The sequence below is a fragment of the Antedon bifida genome, chromosome 9 (genome assembly GCF_963402885.1).
Source record: "Antedon bifida chromosome 9, ecAntBifi1.1, whole genome shotgun sequence".
In the NCBI taxonomy this organism is placed as follows: domain Eukaryota; kingdom Metazoa; phylum Echinodermata; class Crinoidea; order Comatulida; family Antedonidae; genus Antedon; species Antedon bifida.
Window position 1 is genome coordinate 8964942 of NC_136234.1, and position 22372 is coordinate 8987313.

The 22372-nt window shown below is 35.6% G+C and overlaps 1 protein-coding gene across 3 annotated transcripts in view; it reads left to right on the top strand.

Moving 5' to 3' along the window:
• The first annotated feature begins 11421 nt into the window (after positions 1–11421).
• Positions 11422–22372, top strand: part of LOC144852483 (uncharacterized) — a 31388-nt gene continuing 20437 nt past the window's right edge. The window contains exon 1 of one of the 3 annotated variants that reach the window (XM_078710312.1): positions 11422–11710. Coding sequence is in view for 1 of the 3 variants with exons in the window: in XM_078710310.1 (XP_078566436.1) it covers positions 12551–12569 (19 nt within the window). In the remaining 2 variants the exon portion in view is untranslated. Of the gene's footprint in view, positions 11711–12477; positions 12570–22372 lie in introns of those variants that run through there. The other 2 variants (XM_078710311.1, XM_078710310.1) reach the window with 2 other exon arrangements.

Consider the following 22372-nt stretch of genomic DNA (forward strand, 5'->3'; position numbering starts at 1 on the left):
GGATTAGTTTACAACTGTGCGCTACTAAACCCATTTTGGTAGCACTAGTGCACAGTGTTAAAAAATAGGATTAATTTACCACTGTGCGCTACTATACCTATTTTGGTAGCACTAGCGCACAGTTATAATAAATATGTTTTAGTTTAGCACTGTGCGCTACTATACCCATTTTGGTAGCACAGGAGCACATAAATAATAGATAAGATTTAGTTTACCTTTGTGCGCTACTATACCCGTTTGGTAGCACTAGCGAACAGTGATAATACATATGTTTATTTTACCGCTGTGCGCTACTATACCCATTTTGGTAGCATTGGCGCAAAGTGAAAATAAATGGGATTTAGTTTACCACTATGCGTTACTATACCCATTTGGTAGCACTAGTGCACAGTGTTAAAAAATAGGATTAATTTTGCACTGTGCGTTACTATACCAATTTTGGTAGCACTAGCGCACTGTGTTAATAAATAGAATTTAGTTTTACACTGTGAGCTACTATACCCATTTAGTAACACTAGCGCACAATGTTAATACATAGGATTATTTTACCATTGTACGCTACAATACCCATCTTGGTAGCACTAGCGCACAGTAATAATAAATAGGTTTTAGTTTAGCACTGTGCGGTACTATACCCATTTTGTAGCACTAGCGCACAGTTTTAATAAATAGGATATAGTTTACCACTGTGCGCTACTATACCCAATTGGTAGAACTAGCGCATAGTGATAATAAATAGGATTAGTTTAGCACTGTGCGCTACTATACCCATTTTGGTAGCACTAGCGGACAGTGATAATAAATATGTTTTAGTTTACCACTGTGCGCTACTATACCCATTTTGGTAGCACTGGCGCAAAGTGATAATAAATGGGATTTAGTGTAGCACTGTGCTACCATACCCATTTAGTAGCACTAGCGCACAGTGTTAATAAATAGAATATAGTTTACCACTGTGCGCTACTATACCCATTTGGTAGCACTAGCGCACAGTGTTAATAAATAGGATTAGTTTACCACTGTGCGTTACTATATCCACTTTGGTAGCACTAGCGCACAGTGATAACTGTCATTGGTTCATTTTATGGTTCTTCCGAATCGGCTGTGAAATGGTTTACAGCCTATCTTACTGGAAGTCAGCAACATGTCTGTTATAAATCAACTATATCTTCATCTATTAATGTCAACGCTGGTATACCTCAAGGATCCAACCTTGGGCCACTGTTATTCTCCATATACATAAATGATCTCCCCAATTGTTTATCGTACTCTTCAATGGATATGTTTGCTGATGATACCATTATTTACAATTCTAGCGATAAGGTAGACGATATTGTAACCAATCTTAATTTTGACTTGGATAAAATCTCCACTTGGCTTCTAGCTAATAGTCTAGCGCTCAATACTAAAAATACTGAAGTGATGGTAATTGGAACGCCACAAAGGCTTTCTTCACTCGGGCCCATAAATGTTTCTATTAGCAACTTACCTATCAAACAGGTCACCCAACATAAGCATCTTGGCATCATTCTTGACCATCATCTTACTTTTATTCCGCATGTTGATAAGTTATGCAACAAATTAAGTTCCTCTATCTCCATCCTCGCCCGGACTCGAAAATTTGTCCACCAAGCTACATCTCTTATGTTATACAATGCTCTTGTCTTACCTCATATTGACTATTGTTGTTCTCTCTGGGGCTCACGAGCACCACTCGTTGCTAAAGTCCAGAAACTGCAAAATAGAGCTAAAAGAGTTATTTTGAAAGTTCACCCTCATACCCCATCCCACCTTATTGATAACACCATTTCTATCTCATCCGTTTCTCAACGTTATCAGTTTCAACTTGGTTGTCTCGCCTATCGGGCTTTCAATACCGTTCCGGATTACATCAGTCGCATGTTAACCCGGACTCAGCCCGGAGGTCGACCTACTACCAGATCCATCTCTAATTGCAATTATATTATTCCTCGACCTTCTTTAGAGATTTTTAAACAATGTTTCAGTTATAAAGCGCCTATGTATTTTAATATGATTCCTAAAATCATTCGACAATCTGAAAATGTTATTTCCTTTAAACGTGGACTTAAAAAATTTATTTCCAGTTAATATTGTTCGTACTATGTTTATATATATTTTTATCTGTCAACGATTTTAACTTTTATATGAATTTCATATAATCATTGTAAATTTTAAGCCTTTAATATATATTATGTCATTTGAATATTTAATATTTTATGTGTTGTACTGTATGTATGTTTTATCGAGGGCCCTGAATGATCAGTTCTATTTGGAACTGGATAGGCTACCCTCAGTAAAGATAGTAATAAATAAATAAAAATAAATAAATAACAAATATGTTTTAGCTTAGCACTGTGCGCTACTATACCCATTTTGGTAGCACAAAAGCACATAAATAATACATAAGATTTAGTTTACGTTTGTGCGCTACTATACCGGTTTGGTAGCACTAGCGCACAGTGTAATATATAGGATTTAGTTTACCACTGTGCGCTACTATACCCATTTTGGTAGCACTAGCGCATAGTTATAATAAATAGGATTTAGTTTAGCACGGTGCGCTACTATACACATTTGGTAGCACTAGCGCAAAGTGTTAACACACATATAACACTATGTAACACTAGGAACACAAACAACTACATTTTCAAAAACTATAACAGTAAGCTAATACTAAACTCTATACTACATACCGGTCCCCTACTCTGGAACTCTCTTAATCCGTCAATAACTAATAGCAAAACAAATAATACACAAAACAATTTCGCCCACCAACACAATTTCTTTCCTTGGTATTGAACTTGATTCACAAAAAATGAAAGCCAGGCTCCCACCTGAAAAATTATTACGTTACTCCGTTGAAGTTCAAAACTTCCTCACACTTCACTCAACTACTTTGAGAGCCCTCCAATCTCTCATTGGAAAGTTACAATTTGCCACCTGCGTTATACCCTTTGGATGGGCGTTCCTAAGAAGGCTATATGCCCTAACGGCCGGTCTAACTAACCCCTTTTCAAATATTCACCTTTCTGACTCAGCAAAGGAGGATCTCTCTTTCAAAAGTTCTGGATTCAAGGGCGCTGGCCTGAATCTTGGAAAATGTTCGACATCATGGTTCTCGAAATTTACCCCATCTATGTCATTCTTTCGATTTTTTGCAAAACAGCTAGCCAACACCCATGTAGTTTTCCACTGTGATAACCTTGCTGATGTATATGTGCTTAACAAAAAATCGTCATCAAACGAAAAGGTCATGAGAGTGGTTCGCGCTATCGTCCTTTTGTTACTACTAAACAACATTCATTTTACAGCCAGGCACATCCCTGGTAAGCAAAACAGGATATGTGACGCTCTTTCTCGTTTTCAGGAAACAGAGGCCATGCTAAAGGAGCACAGTATGAACCGCACACCGCTAAAGATACCAAAGCACTTACAACCAATCAACTTCGAACCAATAAACAACTCAAGATCCTCACACGAGAGCTAATGAGGAACTCACTAAGCAATGGAACCGCTAGTAACTATAAAAGCAAATGGCACCATTTTAACCAATTCAGGAATTCCCTAAGCCTTCCGCTACCAGCGACTCCACAGACAATTGTTCTCTATGTAAGTAAGCTGACTAAAATGCACTGGCGATTTCCACGATTCGAAACTACCTTAGCGCAGTGTCATTCGTGCACAGGGCATCATTTATAGAAGACCCTACCACAAATCCAGCAGTCAGCATTTTATGCAGAGGAGTAGCGAAACAAAAGACGAACTCTCCATCCAAACCGATCAGACTGCCGGTCACCTCCGACATTCTTGTAACGCTAATTGGACATATGCGAGGTAGCATGAAATCCAAATACGAATTCATTCTCTACAGAGCCTTGTTCATAATATGTTACTTCGCATGCCTCAGAGCCAGTGAAGCAGTAGTCTCCAAGGCCGCAGAACACACACTAATGCTAACTGATATCAAAGTACATGCCACTAAAGTGCAAATAAACTTCAAATATTTCAAACACTCTAAGCGTTCCTCACCTCCTTTCGTCTTGCACCAAAAATCCGGAAGCCCAATATGTCCAGTGAGAGCATTGCAACGCTACGTCAAGATGCGACCACTGAAGGCAGGCCCGTTCTTTCTGCTTGAAAATGGAACACCAGTGAATAGGAAAATGTTTTCCTCGTCGCTAAAACAATTAGCTCGGCATGCTAGTCTGGAACATTCACAGTTTAACACTCATTCTTTCAGAATCGGTCGAGCTACCGATCTTTACCAACTTGGACACTCTCATCAAGATATTATGACTTTTGGACGATGGTCGAGTAGTGCTTTCAAGCGGTACATCAGACAGAACCACATAACTTTGTCAAATACAGCGTTGTAAACATGGGTGCTGGCTGGTTGGCATATTCCTAAGCATGACTGGGTATTAAGCGTCAAGCTTAAACAAAGTTTGATACTTATTTTTACAGTATATCGTTTTACTTATTTCATTTGTGTTTTCTTTCGGTGACAGCATAGGTTGCACCGCCAATTATAATCATATGTTCAATCGGAGTCAACACATGTTGCTCCAGGTAGACTAATAAGTTATTTATATGTTTTCGGAGTCAACATGGTTGCACCGTTTATTAAACTCAATTCTCAAACGCATACTGGAGTCAACACATGTTGCCCCAGGCAGACTAATATAGATTGTTTCTATACGTTTTTCGGTGTCAACATTTGGTTACACTGCCTACCTAATTAAAATGTTTAAACATATACTGGAGTCACACATGTTGCTCCAGGTAGACTAATGTAGGTGTTTCTATACGTTTTTCGATGTCAATATTTGGTTGCTCCACCTATCAAACGCTAATGGTCAACCGCGTACTGGAGTCAACACATGTTGCTCCAGGTAGACTATGTAGATAGTTTATATACGTTCTGGGTGTCAACATATGTTTTTTTTTCCATCATGCTTTATTGTTTCGATTTGATCTGAATGCCTTGTCATCAGTTCTACCTGCACTTAATGGGCTGCTTCGTTGGCCCCTTCGTTGCCAACTGTGTTGGCCCTTTCAGAGCATCCCAATGTTCTTTTTTTATGTTCTCCTTTTACGTGCATGTTGCAACGATGACTTGCCATTCATATTAAATAACTTTACAACCAATACTTGTTTCCTTGTATTTGTTTATCGGACTCACATGTGTCAAAATATTGTGTTAGCATCATCTTTTACAGCCATAGTAACTAGTTATGTGAAAAAATAAAAGGGTCGAAATTTTGCCATTTTTCGACCTTTTTGGGAACCAAATGATTTTTTTCGAAAAATGGCCAAAATTTACACTTTTCAAAATTCAATAATTATGCCATAATATTTCCACTTATGAACATATATTGTTTTAACATCATCTTATTGAGCCATAGTAACTAGTCATGTCAAAAAATAAAAGGGTCGAAATTTGGCCATTTTTCGAAAATTTCACTGCGGGGGACCAAAGGAATTTTTTCGAAAAATGGCCAAAATTTCAACTTTTTCAAATTTAATAATTATGCTATAATATTGCCATTTATGCACATATATTGTGTTAACATCATCTTATAGAGCCATAGTAACTAGCTATGTCAAAAATTAAATGTGTCGAAATTTGGCAATTTTTCGAAAATTTCACTGCGATGGACCAAAGGAATTTTTCGAAAAATGGCCAAAATTTCCACTTTTTAAAATTTAGGAATTATGCTATAATATTGCTATTTATGCACATATATTGTGTTAACATCATCTTATAGAGCCATAGTAACTAGTTATGTAAAAAAATAAAATAGTCGAAATTTGGCTATTTTTCGAAAATTTTACTGCGGTGGACCAAAGGATTTTTTTTTTTAAATGGCCAAAATTTCCACTTTTTGAAATTCAATAAATGCTATAATATTGCCATTTATGCACATATATTGTGTTAACATCATCTTATAGAGCCATAATTATGTCAAAAATAAAATGGTCGAAATTTTACCATTTTTCGGATATTTCACTGCGGGGGACCAAAGAAATTTTTTCTAAAAATTGCCAAAATTTTCACTTTTTAAAATTAATAATTATGCTATAATATTGCCTTTTTTTCTAAAAATGGCCAAAATTTCCACTTTTTAAAATTCAATAAATGCTATAATATTGCCATTTTATGCACATATATTGTGTTAACATCATCTTATAGAGCCATAGTAACTAGTTATGTCAACAAATATAAGGGTCCAAATTTGGCCTTTTTCCGAAAATTTCACTGTGGTGGACCACATGAATTTTTTTCAAAAAATGACCAACATTTTCACTTTTTAAAATTCAATAAATGCTATAATATTGCCTTTTGTGCACATATATTGTGTTAACATCATCTTATAGAGCCATAGTAACAAAGTTCTTGGGTGTCGACATAGATGATAAACTTGACAAATCATGTCAATGCAATCGCAGTTAGAGTATCCAGAATCATTGGTGCTATGAATCTTTTAAAAACTATATTACCTAATCATGTACTTCTCATAATTTATAAATCACTAATTTTACCTACCCTTACTTATTGTCTTTCAATCTGGGGCACAAGAAATATAACTACTCTAAATAGACTTTTCCTTCTTCAAAAAAGGACACTTCGTATTATTTGTAACGTTCACTTCTTACATACCTCAAAACCTCTATTTATTGCCACTAAATATTTTTGATTTATACGAAAACAATAGCTCAACCCTCATGTTTCAATATAATAAGGGTATGTTACCATCCCCATTCGATGATTTGTTTTATACCTTTGAATCCTACCAATAGCTATAATACAAGAAATAAAGCCAACTTGTTATTGAGCGCAAACGAACAAACGTTGGACAAAAATGTTTTTCTTACAGATAACATGTTCATAATCTGTCGAATTTGGCATCGAATTTTAGTGCATCCAATATGTAGGAATTAATGTGAAGTCTTGGCTCTCCTATCGACATTACAGCCTGGCGGACAGCAGCATTAAACTGCCAGTTCACACAGCGCAACATTTGCATTGTTAGAACATCTCTCCTGATAGCGTATTCGACTATGTTCAGAATCAACTCAAAAGGCAAATAGTCAAAATAACGTATATCGCCGGTTGTTGGTTTTTCAATAAAAACATTAGGAATTGGATGATCGTTTTCAGGAAAATGTCCCTCCGCTTCGAAATTATCCAAAACTGATTGGTCGGCGTCAGAAATATGTCGCTCATCGAAATTATCTAAAACCGACTGGTCGCCGTCGGAAATAGGTCGCTCGTCGAAATCGTCTAGATCCGGCTCATCTAACAATAATTATTTAGGGCGTCCTTTATTGTTATTATTTTTGTCTAGCGATATATGGCGGCGAATTTTAAGTTACAGATTATTATCTTCCTTTATAGCATAATATTTATGCAATACATGCTATGTACAGTATATTGTGCATATATTATACAGGTACATCAATTAATTAGCCGTCATCGGCAATCTGTAAAACACCTTAGAAGGCTGTACAATTTACAAGGCGACGAAGGGTCAGGCACCAACAAAGCTGCTATGGCCTAGGCCTATAGATTATGCTACAAATTTCTTCTTGTCCCCTTATTTTAAGCAACTCTCTTATCTCATTATCCCTCCAGTTCGACATTATTATTGTTAATTGAATTGAATCGGCGCCAAAGTGATACACTTGACCGCGCAAGGTGTCAAAGCCTCGACGGGGAATTATTAAATACTAACCCCGGAATATAACGGCGTTACGTTCTCACAGAATGCCCGTCTGGCATATTGCGGGGAATATCCCTAGACTATTACTAGGTCTAAAGCAGGTCATGTCGATGCCGGCATGATGCCAAGACGACCCGTTCTCACAGAAAACCATACCGGCATGGTAATGGTATATTCCCGCAATATTCCTGGCACACAGCTCTGTGAGAAAGGGGCTACTGTGACACATTGGTCACTTGCCTGAAACCTCAGCTATAGCTGCTATAGTAGCTATAATATTTCAACTATACCATACCATGTCTGAATGTAGTCATAAAGCCAAATAATATAACAATTACACAATGCTACACTTAAACTGTGTATACTTAAACTTAAAGGGTTAGGTTTAGTTGACACAGTGGAGGTTTTTTATGGTTAGGTTCAGTTGATAGTTGAGATTATTTAAAGGGTTAGGTTCAGTGGATAGTTGAGATTATTTAAAGGGTTAGGTTCAGTTGATAGTTGAGATTATTTAGAGGGTTAGGTTCAGTTGATAGTTGAGATTATTATTAAAGAGAGTTAGGTTCAGTTCATAGTTGAGATTATTTAGAGTGTTAGGTTTCAGTTCAAAGTTGAGATTATTTATAGAGGGCATAGTTGAGATTATTAAGAAAGTTAGGTTCAGTACATAGTTGAGATTATTTAGGTTCAGTTCATAGTTGAGAATATTTAGAGGGTTAGGTTCAGTTCATAGTTGAGATTATTTAGAGGGTTAGGTTCAGTTCATAGTTGAGATTATTTAGAGGGTTAGGTTCAGTTCATAGTTGAGATTATTTAGAGGGTTAGGTTCAGTTCATAGTTTAGATTATTTAGAGGGTTAGGTTCAGTTCATAGTAAGCGTATAAACGCGAACGCATTCTATATGATCCTCGTATAGGCCTAAAAAAAAGGATAGATTACGCACTTGATACCGGGTTAGATATAATATAACAAATTGCCAACATTTAGCTTATTTGGTTTATACATTGATATTGTTGTTATTTTAAATATATTTTGGAAGCTGATGAGTTGTAGATATCAATTCATGTAAAATTTGTACCTACCGGTTGTCTTGACGTCACCATATGGCCACTCGAATTTTAAAAATAGAATTTTGTTTTCACTTTTGTACTAGTTAATCCAATTTAGTAGTAGAGCGCCCATGAGTTTCTCATTTTCTCCTAGATTTTAATACGTTCTTTCTCAATAAATTCTCTTTCACATGAGTTACAAAACTGTTTAATTTATTTCGTCATCATATAAAAATATTAGAATTAAATTAAATTCAATTCATATTTATAATGCGCCGAATTCTTTCCCACAAGATAAGTTCTAAGGCGCAACGCCAGAGCCGCTAGCACTCGTAAATTTGTTGGAATAAATATGATTTCAGATGCCTTTGAATAAAGTCTGTAGATTTTGAGTGTTCCATATAGATGGAGCGCAGACACTAAACGCACGATCACCGTATTTATTTGGCGTGATCTAGGTCACGTGTAATCTTAGGTTAAGTGGAGTAACATGGTCATACTTCCTGCGCATATATATGATGCGTGATGCTGAATTTTGAACCAGTTGTAACTTTCGGATCGTAGTCTCAGGCAGAATAACATGAGTTACTTAATTTCATCTTTAGGCTACAGTATATATTATAGCTCATCGGAATGAAAAGTGACCCACGTGATTAAAACTTATTATGGAAACTGTTGAATTGTAGATATGAATTCATATACATATTTTGTCTAGCTGATGTCATGACGTCATCATATGGTCAGCTGAATTCAAAAAGTCACATTTCCATTTCTTTCGTAAAAGTTCATCGCGTATAAAAGAGAGCGCATCTCACGTTTACGTGCCCAAAATTTTTATTAATGTAATTATTTAGATAATTCTTCTAAAATAGTTATCTTTATATGTCAATTTGGTGACGTCATCGTGTTAATAATTGGATTTAAAAGATGGGTCTCGTAATTTCGTATATGTAATATACAGTGTATTCTGTAAATACTGTAATATGCTGTATGATGACACAAAATAGGTACAATTCAGCACTGTAAACATTATTTAATTCATGTCATAGGATGGCATAATAATTGTCGGCGTTCATATATTTTACCGTACATGCATGTTTGCGCGGGTAACCCGAAATCGTCAAAGTGACGAGTTCAAATCTAGTAAAAAGTAATAATTTTTAACGTACATGTACTAAATACATGTAATAATGACATGGTAAAATAATGTTAAAATAAATAAGTGAGTACATATATTTGTAACTCTGTTAAGTTTATTAATTAAAATAAATTACAAACTGTTAAGTAAACTTTTTTACTTAAGTTTATTAATTTAAAAGCAATGTAAATAGTTAAATACTAATTTAAGATACATTATATTTAAAAATTAAAACTGAAATAAAAAATAAAAGACTTTCGTTTTTGTAATGTATGCGTATCTCATACTCAAATAACATAAGGTCTACTAATCTATAAATAATAGAAAAAGTAGTCAAATAGAAATTTAAAAAACAAAGATTCCTTAAAACTCACAATTTCCAGCACGGTTCTAGGACACCTACCCCCTAGACAGTTACCCCCCGGATGTTTACCACCCGGACAACTACCCCCTTAGGACAACTACCCCTTTAGGATAACAACCCCCCAGACAACTACCCCCCGGACAACAACCCCCTTAGGACAACTACCCCCTTAGGATAACTACCCCCCGGGTAACTACCCCCGGTCAACTACCCCCGGACAACTACCCCCCGGACAACTACCCCCCGGACAACTACCCCCCGGACAACAACCCCCTTAGGACAACTACCCCCTTAGGATAACTACCCCCCGGGTAACTACCCCCGGTCAACTACCCCCCGGACAACTACCCCCTCCCTTAGGACTATATTTATGTTCAATCTTTTACTTTTGTTTACAATAATGAATAGTAATTCGTCAAAGTAACGAATTAAAATATAGTTATTAATTCCGGGGGGTAATTGTCAGGGTGTAATTGTTCCTAGGGGGTAATTGTCCGGAGGGTAGTTGTCCAGGGGTTAGTTGTCCTACGGAGGTAGTTGTCCTAAAAGATTATTTGCCTTCGGAGTATTGTCCAGGTTCAGGAGGTAGTTGTCCTACGGGGAGTATTGTCGGAGGTAGTTGTCCGCGGGGTAATTACCTGGTGGGGGGGGGGGGGTAATTAATTGTCCGGGGGTTAGTTGTCCAGGGGGTAGTTGTCCTAAGGGGGTTGTTGTCCTAAGGGGGTAGTTGTCCGGGGGGTATTTGTCCTAAAGGGGTAATTGTCCTAAGGGGGTAGTTGTCCAGGTGGTGGTTGTCCGGGGGGTAGTTTTCCGGGGGGTAAATGTCCAGGGGTGAATATCCGGATACGTCCAGCACTTCCATGCTTCAATCAACATTATAATGTCATACATACATATTGCTTTTATTGTGTTAGGGGCCGATGTGGTATGTGGCCGACATGACCGTAATCCTTATTTTTTGTATTAAATTAATAATGTTTTTGAACACATTTACGGCCGCCATGGTTCCCCCTCCTGTTTGGAATCACTTTTCAGTCTGGAGTACGCCCTCTAGCCTTCGGCTTATTACACCTCGCTGGTGCCTGTAGTACAGACATAATATACACCGCATGGAGTCTATATAATAGCATGCAGGAGAGGATCATCTGTCTATCGTGTTCATCCGGGTATTTTGTTCGAAGTATGACGAAATAAGTAAATACAGTAATACCAAATTACCAAAGGTAGTGTACTATCTTTGGTAATACTGTTGTTTGTACACTCTACGCCTTGGCCATACTCAAATTGCTGTGCTGCTGTGTGTGTGCCCGGCCGGCTTGGAAGGAGAGAGTGTTTTGGGTACTGATGCAGTGATAGAAGGAGCTTCTTATCTCCTATCTTGTTGTGCCACGTAGAAGAGAAAGGCCTCTAGTAAGTAAGTAGGCCTTGCAGCCTCTACTAGCCTACCTAGCTAGCCTGGCGCTACTGCAGTTTCGCACCACACTGTTATATCTTCGATTTCTCACCTAATTTTTTTTCTCACACCCACATCATACAATTTTAGGCCATTATGTGTCATGTTCCCATGATTTAGCCACCGTTATATTACCTTTATCACAATAATAATGCCTTTCAAAACAGCTCCTTTTCCTCGAATACTTCAATCGAACTGTGGCCATTTTAGAATCAGAAAATTGCCAGAATTCAGTGTATGTTTTATTTTCTGTTTTTATTTTTAAACTGTAGAGAGTGGTTTTTATAAACAACCAGCTGTACATATCAAAACGGCGACGATATGAGTCCGTACATATAACATTTCATTTTTTAAAAAACAATTCACAGTTTTTTAAAAATCATAAACCATATTTCAATATTTAAAACACAGCATGGATTAATCCATGATCATAGCAAATATTGCTATCTCACTGTATTAAAAAATAGAAAATGATTTGTTTTTGTTTTAGTGAATGTATTGATTAGTCACCGAGATAATTTTATTTGATAGGACCTATTAATATGAATAATAATAATACTAATAATGAAATATTAATTTAACCTCTATTTCGCCAGCTGAAAACATTTCTTGCTTTCAAAACTAAATAGGCCTATATATGTGTAATCGGATTTTATAACACTGCCCTCTATAGTTTCTACATTTTTGGGGAAAATAAAGCATACATTCTGGCAATTAAGTGATAAATATAAGATGGCGAACATTTCGCAGTGTGTTGACAGCGAGTTCAGTATCGTTTAAAATGTTTTGAAAAGTATTGTTATGAAAAAAAAATTACTTCGTAAGTGGTCGAATCGTATAAACATGTTACATAATAGTATGTTGTGAGTGTGAAAGAGGAAAGTTTAGGTGAGAAATCAAAGATATAACGGTGTGGTGCGAAACTGCAGTAGCGCCGCTAGCCTAACTAAGGTCCCTAGTCTCTAGCAAAGGAGGCCTAGGCCAAGCTAGAGCAGCAGAGGATTTAGTTAGCATAATAAATATAGGCTAAAGCTTTTTCTAGGTAGGCCTAGGCTATTCGGAGTATGGTCAAAGCGGCCGCCAGTTTAACATTGTCATTTGTATGGAACGCCGTGTGCGCTTTAATCGAATCTTATATTCTATTTTTAATATTTACATACTATCGAATCATTTAATAATTTACGTACTTTGTATATTTTATTATATTGGTAGTGAAGGGAAAATATAACGTTGAACTGACACGACGTTTCTCGACCCTCTCCTATCGAATCTATACATTAATAATTTACGTACGGTATTGTCGAATCTTTATATATCATTTACACACTATTGAATCGTTATACAGTATTGCATTAACAATTTACGTACGGTATTGCCGAATCTTTATATCTCGTTTACCTACTATCGAATCTTTATACAGTATTTGCAATAATAATTTACGTACGGTATTGCCAAATCTTTATATCTCATTTACATACTATTGAATCGTTATACAGTATTGCATTAATAATTTACGTACGGTATTGCCGAATCTTTATATCTCATTTACCTACTATCGAATCGTTATACAGTATTGCGTTAATAATTTACGTACGGCATTGTCGCATCTTTATATCACATTTACATACTATCGAATCTTGGTTTTTATTATTAGTAATAGGGTGTGTTCTACATTAAGTGTTATTCCATTGTAATACATTGTTTGTGTTTTCAATAAAGCCATTTGGGGACGAAAACGCCAGAGGAACGCGCACCTTCTACAGCACTATTGCTGGCCGCCAGTCGAGTTATTAGCAAAAATTCGCGTAATTAATTACCGTACCGTGCAGACACTTGCATCTTATATTAGTATTTAAAACTCATTTTAAATTGATTTATATATCTGAAGGTATAAAATCATGTATATTGTAAAAAAAATTAGAAAGAAGTTAACAAATTATGAACACTAAACTATAGTATACTGTAGTTACTTTACTGAATAATTAATATACAATAACAAAACTATATATTGTGATATACTTTATTGAAAAAATGTATAATTCTTAATAATTGGCTTATTATATACTAGCAATTATACCCGCCCCAGGGCGGGTTTCAAAATTAGTTTAAAGTCTTCTCAGTACATAACAACCGACTCCTGTATCTCCCAATACTTACCAACCCCCACCCCTCTTCAATAACATAAAAAGAGCCGAATAAAAAAGGGCCGAATTAAAAAGAGCCGAACGTAATGGTAAATGGGCCGAATAAAAAAGATCTGAATGCTGAAAGAGCCGAACGTAATGGTAAATGGGCCAAATAGAAATGCGCCGAATGCTGAAAGAGCCGAACGTAATGGTAAATGCGCCGAATGGTGGTAAAAGAGCCAAACGTAATGGTAAAAGAGCCGAATAGAATTAAAGTTTGCTGCCGGAGGCAGCAATGGCGTTCCATACGGACTACTGTACTTTAATTGTGTGTGAGGCACTTTCGAATTTGTTGCGGACTTCTTTAATTGTGCGAGGAGCTTTCGAATTTGTTGCGGACTTCTTTAATTGTGCGAGGTACTTTCGAATTTGTTGCGGACTTCTTTAATTGTGCGAGGAGCTTTCGAATTTGTTGCGGACTTCTTTAATTGTGCTTAGCTCTTCTTTAATTGTGCGTTTCTTCTTTATTTGTGCATTTCTTCTTTATTTGTGCATTTCGTTTTATATTTTCATGCTTTCTTTTGTTTATATTCGATTTCTTCTTTAATTGTGTGATTCCTTCTTTAATTGTGTAATTCCTTCTTTAATTGTGTGATTCTGTGTTATAGTGTGCGTGATAGTTGTGGGCCACCGTACAAATGGAATTGTTTTCCCAATGTATTGAATTGCGTGTGTTCGATCGGATGGGCGGTGGTGGGAGGATAAGCTAGGAGTGCGTGTAATTTTTTTTCAACGAAGGCGGCTAGCTCGATTATTGAGGCGGGGGTGGTGCGACTTTAATACTTTCAGTGACCTCCGATCGAGGAACGTTTTTAGCTTGATTATTAAAAGTGTACACCCCTGTATTTTAATGTACTATCTATACCATGATTTACCACGCACACGGCGGCCGGGACGCGATTTTTTTTTCCGTACGAGAGTTCCTCCATCGGTTCGTTTCGGCCTCAATCGACTCTCTTCGGTATTCGGTAAGTCAGCTCACTGATGCGTGACAACATAATACTGTAGAATTTACAAACCGCGAGTTACTTTCACAGGCTCTCAGTCTCACAACAGTAAAAAGAATCTACACTAAATACGAACTTTGATTGACATTAATTAATAAATACTAGGCCTAGTCCTACTTAGTAATTACATTAAGAACCCAATAGCATTTTAAAGATATTTAGGCCTAGGTCTACGACCCAATAGTAGATATTTAGGCCTAGGTCTAGGTATTGTAGCTATATGGCTAGCCTAGCCACGCTTGTGTAGGCCTATGCCATGTATTACTTTTGAATTTAAAATGATTATGTACAGTAGGAATTCCTATGCACAGTGTATGTTTTTTATACTTTTTAAAATAATATTATTAAATTAATATTTATATTGTAGGCTGATGGAAATTTTACGTTAAAGATGTATTATCCCCAATCATGAAAAATAAAGATTTCAGACTTTTAATAATAGGCCATTTTGGGAGTTTTAATTCAATAGAAAAAAAAATGATTTCAATTATAAAAAAAAACAAAATATACAGTTAAATCTAACCAAAAACCCATTGCCTGACAGACAATTTGACTATTTGTTACTTTAAATTATAGTTTTTTTCCGGTAAATAGTTTTTTTGCCAATCCAATTTTTGGTCAAAGTGAATAACTATTATGTGACATTAAAATAACATATTCAACAATAAAATGTTTACAAAAATTGGGGTTTTTCTTCAGGGGGATAGTATATCGTTAAAATTAAAAACTTATATTTTCCAAGAGTCTAGATTCAAGAAATTGTATTGGCCCACTTAAAATGGAAATTTATTATATTTTTAAGAATAAAACAAATACATAAAAAATAATATAGCCTAAATCCTATTATTATTACAGTATATCATATTAAAAAATCAAAATATGAATATCATTAAAATAAATTAGGTCAATTAAAATCCTAAAAATACATTACAAAAATAACTGATACGTACTAACATCTTGTCATAATTTTATTTGAATCAAATTTCTTGTATGAGTAAACATTTCTTTCAATTACGGTAAGTACTTCTCTACGTTGCAAAAAAAAATAACAGAGAGTTTGCGAAATGTACTAATATTTTATTTGGACTTATTTATAAATAAATGCTGATGCTGTGTGTGTGTGTGTGTTTACTGTTTGTGAATCTGATGATACATTGGTTTGTGGCTGCCTATACAGTATTATATTATTAACATTCTAGGCCTATTATTATTATTACACCCAATAATAATAATGCTCTTACCGTTACTAAAACTATGAGGTTCAGTACTACTATTAATATTTATTATTATATTTACAGTGAGTATAGTATAGTAATGTATAAATCACTCGTGAAAAAAAGCTGCTCACGTTTTGTCTTGTGGTTGTTGTCACGCATCAGTGAGCATCGGTGGCTTACCGAAGAGTCGATTGAGTCCGAAACGAACCGATGGAGGAACTCTCGTACGGAAAAAAAAATCGCGGCCGGGACGATATTGTTTTGGTTTACACGAATATGTTCGATGTTTTGTCTACACTGTGTATTATGCGTTTAGGGAAATCCCTTGCAACGAAAACAGGCGATAGTTTTGCGTCTCGTCCGAGTCGTGTAAACAAATCTTCTTGACATTATTTTCTATCTACTTCAGTGATTTTTATTGTGGTAAAACTCGGGAAGGGCACTCACGGCCAACGCAAAAAAGGGGCAGGCCAGTAGTGGCCGTGGGTGCTGTTCATTTTCGAGGGTATTGAGGCCAACTGGGAGGGCACTGGCGGCACTGGCCGCGGTAAAATTCGAGGCCTGTAACGTTACCGACGAAAGAGTAAATCCCACCGATCCATAGAGAGTCGATTAATTCAGTGTGATATTAAACATATCATTCATTGATATTTATTTTTTAATACACATAACATTTTTACAAGAAAAACAATACAATCAATCATTGTTTTAACTGAAAACTTTATATACAATATACAAGTTACCGCATTTTAGACGATTCAGACAACAGCCAATACTAGAGATCGAAAGAGAGACATGGCAGTAACAAAACACGTGTTTACATCTCTAGGCGGCGGCCGGTGAAAGCGCGTCTTTTGTTTCTTGGCTTGTGGTCATGTCACGTGTCTCGTATGCATTAGGCTCTTTATGCATGCCGCGCCTCAGCTCTAGAAAGTACCTGCCCGTTATTAATCTATTTTTAGATTGGTTGTGGTTGATATTTTTAAGCGTCACGGATAAAGTTTTAAGCGTCACGGCCGACCGTAAAGCTTCACGGTAGAGAACCCAAGCGTCACGGTACCGTGACGCTTCAAAGGCCTGGGGAGAACACTGCACTCCCATCCAATAATCCCTTAGTGGCAGTTTTCAAACGTAGTTTAAAACATTCCCAGTACAGTTTCAGTCATGGTGATAGGCCTACATCCCCACCCCAAACTCCCAGCCCCTTCCCAGTGATAATTAAAATACTTTAACAATTTTCCTACCACAATTTGAGAGCCTACCACCCCTAGCCTAAGCAAAATCCCCACTATCCCCTGAACCCAAACTCTCACACCCTATCTCCCAATCCCCCTCTCCCACCAAATCTCCAGACTTTTTGAAATGTAGTTTAAAACCTTCCTGGTACAATTGCAATCATTTTGATACCCCATATGTGTAGTTATATGCAGAACAAACATCGAAAGTGGGGAAAAGTGGGCCATTTTGACCACATTTTGGCCCCTAACTTGGATCCTAGATGGCGGATGATGTTCAAATATAGCTTAGAACATTCCCGGTACAATTGCGCTCATTTTGATACCCCATATGTAAGATTACGTACAGTAACAAAAATTTGTATAACGAACAAACAAACAAACAGACAGACAGACGTACAAACTCTCTCACTTATAATATAGATTATATTAATATACAATACAAACACCACAATGAATTTTATTGACTTTATTATTAAACATATATATCATTTATTTAAAATCATTTAGTTAAAATAAGTAGGCTAATCATCGATTCGCCATTTCGTTTAAAAGAACGTATCACATTCAATCTGTAAAATAAAGAGAATAAATTACATTACAATAATGTAGATTGTTATTTACATCCGAGTAAAGAAAACCGGTCGAAAAAATGACAATCAAAGATTACAAACCAACGACAATCAAAGATTACAAACCAACGACAATCAAAGCACACATGGCGTTCCATACAAATTACCGTTATTGAACTAGCGGGCCGCTTTGGTTGGCGGCCGCTTCGACCGTAATCCGGCTATTCTATAGGCCTAGGCCTGGTAGATATGTATGGTGAGTGTCACTACACTGTTGCGCCAAATTAGGTTCTTTCATATTTTCTAGGCCTCCAACAAAGTATGATCGCGACGAACCACATATTTCATAGCGTGACAAGAAAGCGGCCCCTTAAACATTCCATCTCATGGTTAATTTCCGCATCTCCCATGCGCGCTACGGCGTGAAGTAGTTCAAGTCGGACTAATGTAATTTGTATACGTTTGTAAATAAACATGATTTGCATTATTATAACACATATACCAATATATATTAAATTCAGCTAATATAAAAATAGATATTTCACTTTTCAATATCTGGCCAATATAACAACTCAATTTTTTATAAACCTCATTTAAATTCCATTTAGTCGGCGATTTAGCCTGCCCCCTCGAGGACTAAAAAAAATCGATCAAAATCCGTCTCGATTTAGTCGAGGTTGGCCTGATTTTGTCGCTGATTTAGTTAGATTTAGTTCGGTTTATGAATAAAAATTCCTCAAGTTTTACTCGAACTACAACTAAAGTCCGGTTTAAGAATATGGGCGTAATTCTAAGGATGAAGTTCCTTAAAGTGGAGCTCCACCCAGAAAATTGCTATTTTTCATACATTTCAACTATTCTTTAAAAATATCATCCCTCATACTTCATATTTTTTTGAAAATTTTTTCAATGAGTATGATTTTCTTGAAAATCACGCCTTTTTGCGTTTTGGGGGGATACCTTGTAATTTCCTATTCTTTTACATGCAAAAGCGGGGTATATTTGAATATTCCTAAAAAATTAATTTCTTCACTAAAAAAAAAATGTAAAATGTTTTTATATGTAATTTTTCCAGATCTTTTTATTTCTGGTATTGTTATTGCGTATACATTGCGCAATTTCGCGTAAATAGACACTTTCCCCCGTTGGGTCCAATTGGGTTTTTTACTTTGCTAGGGAGTATGATCACGTGACATTTCTCACAACATTTTTCACACTGCAGCTGGCGATCTGCTGTTGTTGTCGCGATGTTAATTTTGACGGGCGAAAAGTATATTAAAACATTCTGGGTGTGACCCTATCATGTTTCACAGTGTAATAAGTGATTATGAGATTATTACTAAAATGTCAAATTTAACGAGATTTGAGAAAGACGTGGCTATATATTCAATAAAGCTAGGCCTAGGCCTACTAGAGTCTAGGTATGTAACGATGCTGCTTGGCCTCTAGCTGGACGATGCTGCTTGGCCTCTAGCTGGCTGCCTGATAGCCTTACAGCAGTGAAGTTTGTTCTGGCACCCAATCTCGGCTTACCCATGTGCCATGATAGGGTGCCTGAATAGTTGCTTTTCAGTCAGACATAAGCTTCCACATCCGTTACTATTCTGAGCAATACCAGTCTTGTTTTGTAGAGAATTTTGTGTTTCACAATTCTTAATGTGCGAGAAAACCCAGGAACGATAAATGGGACTAGGCTGAGCAGACGATTTAGCTAGGCCTAGCTTAAAATTAATAAGCAATTTGATTAAGATTATTATGCTGTTGTTGTACAGTGCAAATCATGATGTTACATGTAAATTATGCTGACATTTTTATCGGAAATATTACTTGGGCCTAAACAAATCGTATTAATTGTGTGTATAAACAGGGAGTTGTAAAAATTATTTTACAACTCCCTGGTATAAAATTGATTCGCCATTTTCCAACACATAATTTACCAAAGGGGAGACATTTCACCAACACGTTCACCGGCGACTAAAACGCGTCAGTCGCTAAGTGTAACACGTTTTGCGACGTATTGTAAACTAATAACCCCTAAGTTACTGAAAAAGTGTAATGTAGTAAAAAACACTATTTTCTGACCGATTTTTTAGAAATTAGTTTTTGGAAAATATTGCCATATCTTCCCTGTTTTTTGTATGTAATCACTTTCAATTAAAACATACTTAAACATAATATAAGCTGAGAAAGTCTGAGTGTAGCTCCACTTTAACAAATATGGAGTCGAAATAATAGACAGATGCGAAATGGAACTAGCGCCCTACTGAACTATTGCAAAATTAAGTTTTATTGTCATATTTTTTAAATACAGTTTAGGCCTAGGTAGTCCTAGACCTATATAAAGCAAACATATTGAAGCTAGTAATAATTAAGCTACAATATGTATTATTAGGCCTATGTTTTGTTACACATGTTTTTACATCACCATTATATTAAATTAAGAATTTCTTTTGTGAATCGCTATTTTCCTTTCATAATAGACATGCGAAGTAATTATTATTACAAACAAACAAACTGCGCATTGTATAGCTGCTGATTCCGCGATCATGCAAAACAACAAACATACTGCATGAACATTCCGACATACGTTCATTTATGGTATGTTTTAAGATGTTTTTGTGTCGAAGAAAATAAGTCGAAAACGTTCAACACGTGAGTGAATAAGAAGCAAATAAAACACACAAGCAAAACGATTTATTATTTTATATTGTTTGATGAAAAACTTGATCCAGGCAGGCTGATCATGTTGTCCTGATAAGGGCCTGACGCCGATCACACATGTATTGCGTCAGGCCAGTGAGGCTGCAGAACATAGGCCTAACATTTTTGCATGCAGTCATGTTTTATTTGTATTTTAATCACAAATTTTGATTGAATAAAAGATAAAAACAACACAAGACAACAACCTACACAATTATTAAGTTCCAACTACTCGTCTGTACAGTTAGGTAGGCTCGCGTATCATCTAGGTCGTGCCCACAGATGGTTCTCGAATACACAGTAATTTCAGCGTTAAAAAAACTGGCGATTTCAAATGTACGTACCACAGGACTACTGTATACTAGTTACTACATTGTCTTTTACAGAAACGAATAAATATACACGATGATTTATGTAGTCAACTAAAATTAGCACCCTGGGAATTACTTCCGAAAGAGAAATTTGTCACAAAATGAGTCCAAATTTTTAATTTGGACTCATTTAAACAAACCCAATTTGTGTTTTGTATGTAACATTAACGGTTGAGGGATGGGAAAGAGGATGGTTACCAAGAGGAACATTTTAAAAATATATTCGGGGCATTCCACAGTATTTGGTCCGTGGGTTTAAAAATTTCATTTACTGATTTTGATGTAACTCTTGGCCATTTCTCAAAGTAGACATGTTGAAGTTTATTAAATAACATTTTTTTTATTTTTCTGATATTGATTTTTTAAGTTATTGAATATTAAATATGAAAAAGTCATATTTGGCGTTACGGACGGGACATTTTTAATCCTATTTATTTCATAAACTATGCATCTTATTACTGTTTTTTCAACAGATATAGTTACTTTATGTCTCAATAATACATAATCAAGTATTTAATTAAAATTTTGTTGTTTATTAATTTCATACATCCATTTCAATTTCATAAATGTCCCGTCCGCGACGTTTTAGGCGGTTTTTTTACATTTATTTTAAAAGTAATGATGCAAAAATCTTGATATTTTATTTTCTCCTCCTGAGGACTATATCTCATTGTATTATGAACAAATTTTTTGAAAATTTTATATTTTGATGAAAATATCATATTTCAAAAACATATTGTTACGGACGGGACATTTTTGTTATGGACGGGACGTATCATTTAAATCCTAATTATTTCACAAACCATGCATCTTTTGAACATTTTTTTGCCAGATATAGTTACTCTATGTCCCTATTGTACATATTCAAGCATTTTATAACACATATTTTGTTTATTAAATTACATATATACATTTCAAAATTCATAATTGTCTCATCCGCAACATTTTAATAGTAGTTTTATGGTGTTTTTTACATTTCAGTTAAAGGTATTGATACCACAATTTAATATTTTGTTTTCTCCTTTTAAAACTATATGCAATACATAAACTTTTGGTGAAAATATCATATTCAAAAATATATTTATGACATTTTTCGTAGGAAGGGGACAGACATTTTTGTTAAGGATTGAACATATCATTTAAATCCTTTTTATGTCATAAAACCATGCATCTTGTTAACATTTTTTGCCCATAAATATACTGCAGTTACTTTTTTTTAGTAAGCTCCAATTATTCATAATAAAGTATTTTATTAAAATTGTTTATTAATTTCATACTTGCATTTCAAAATTCATAATTGTTACTTCTGAGACATTTCGATTGGGGTTTTTTCCT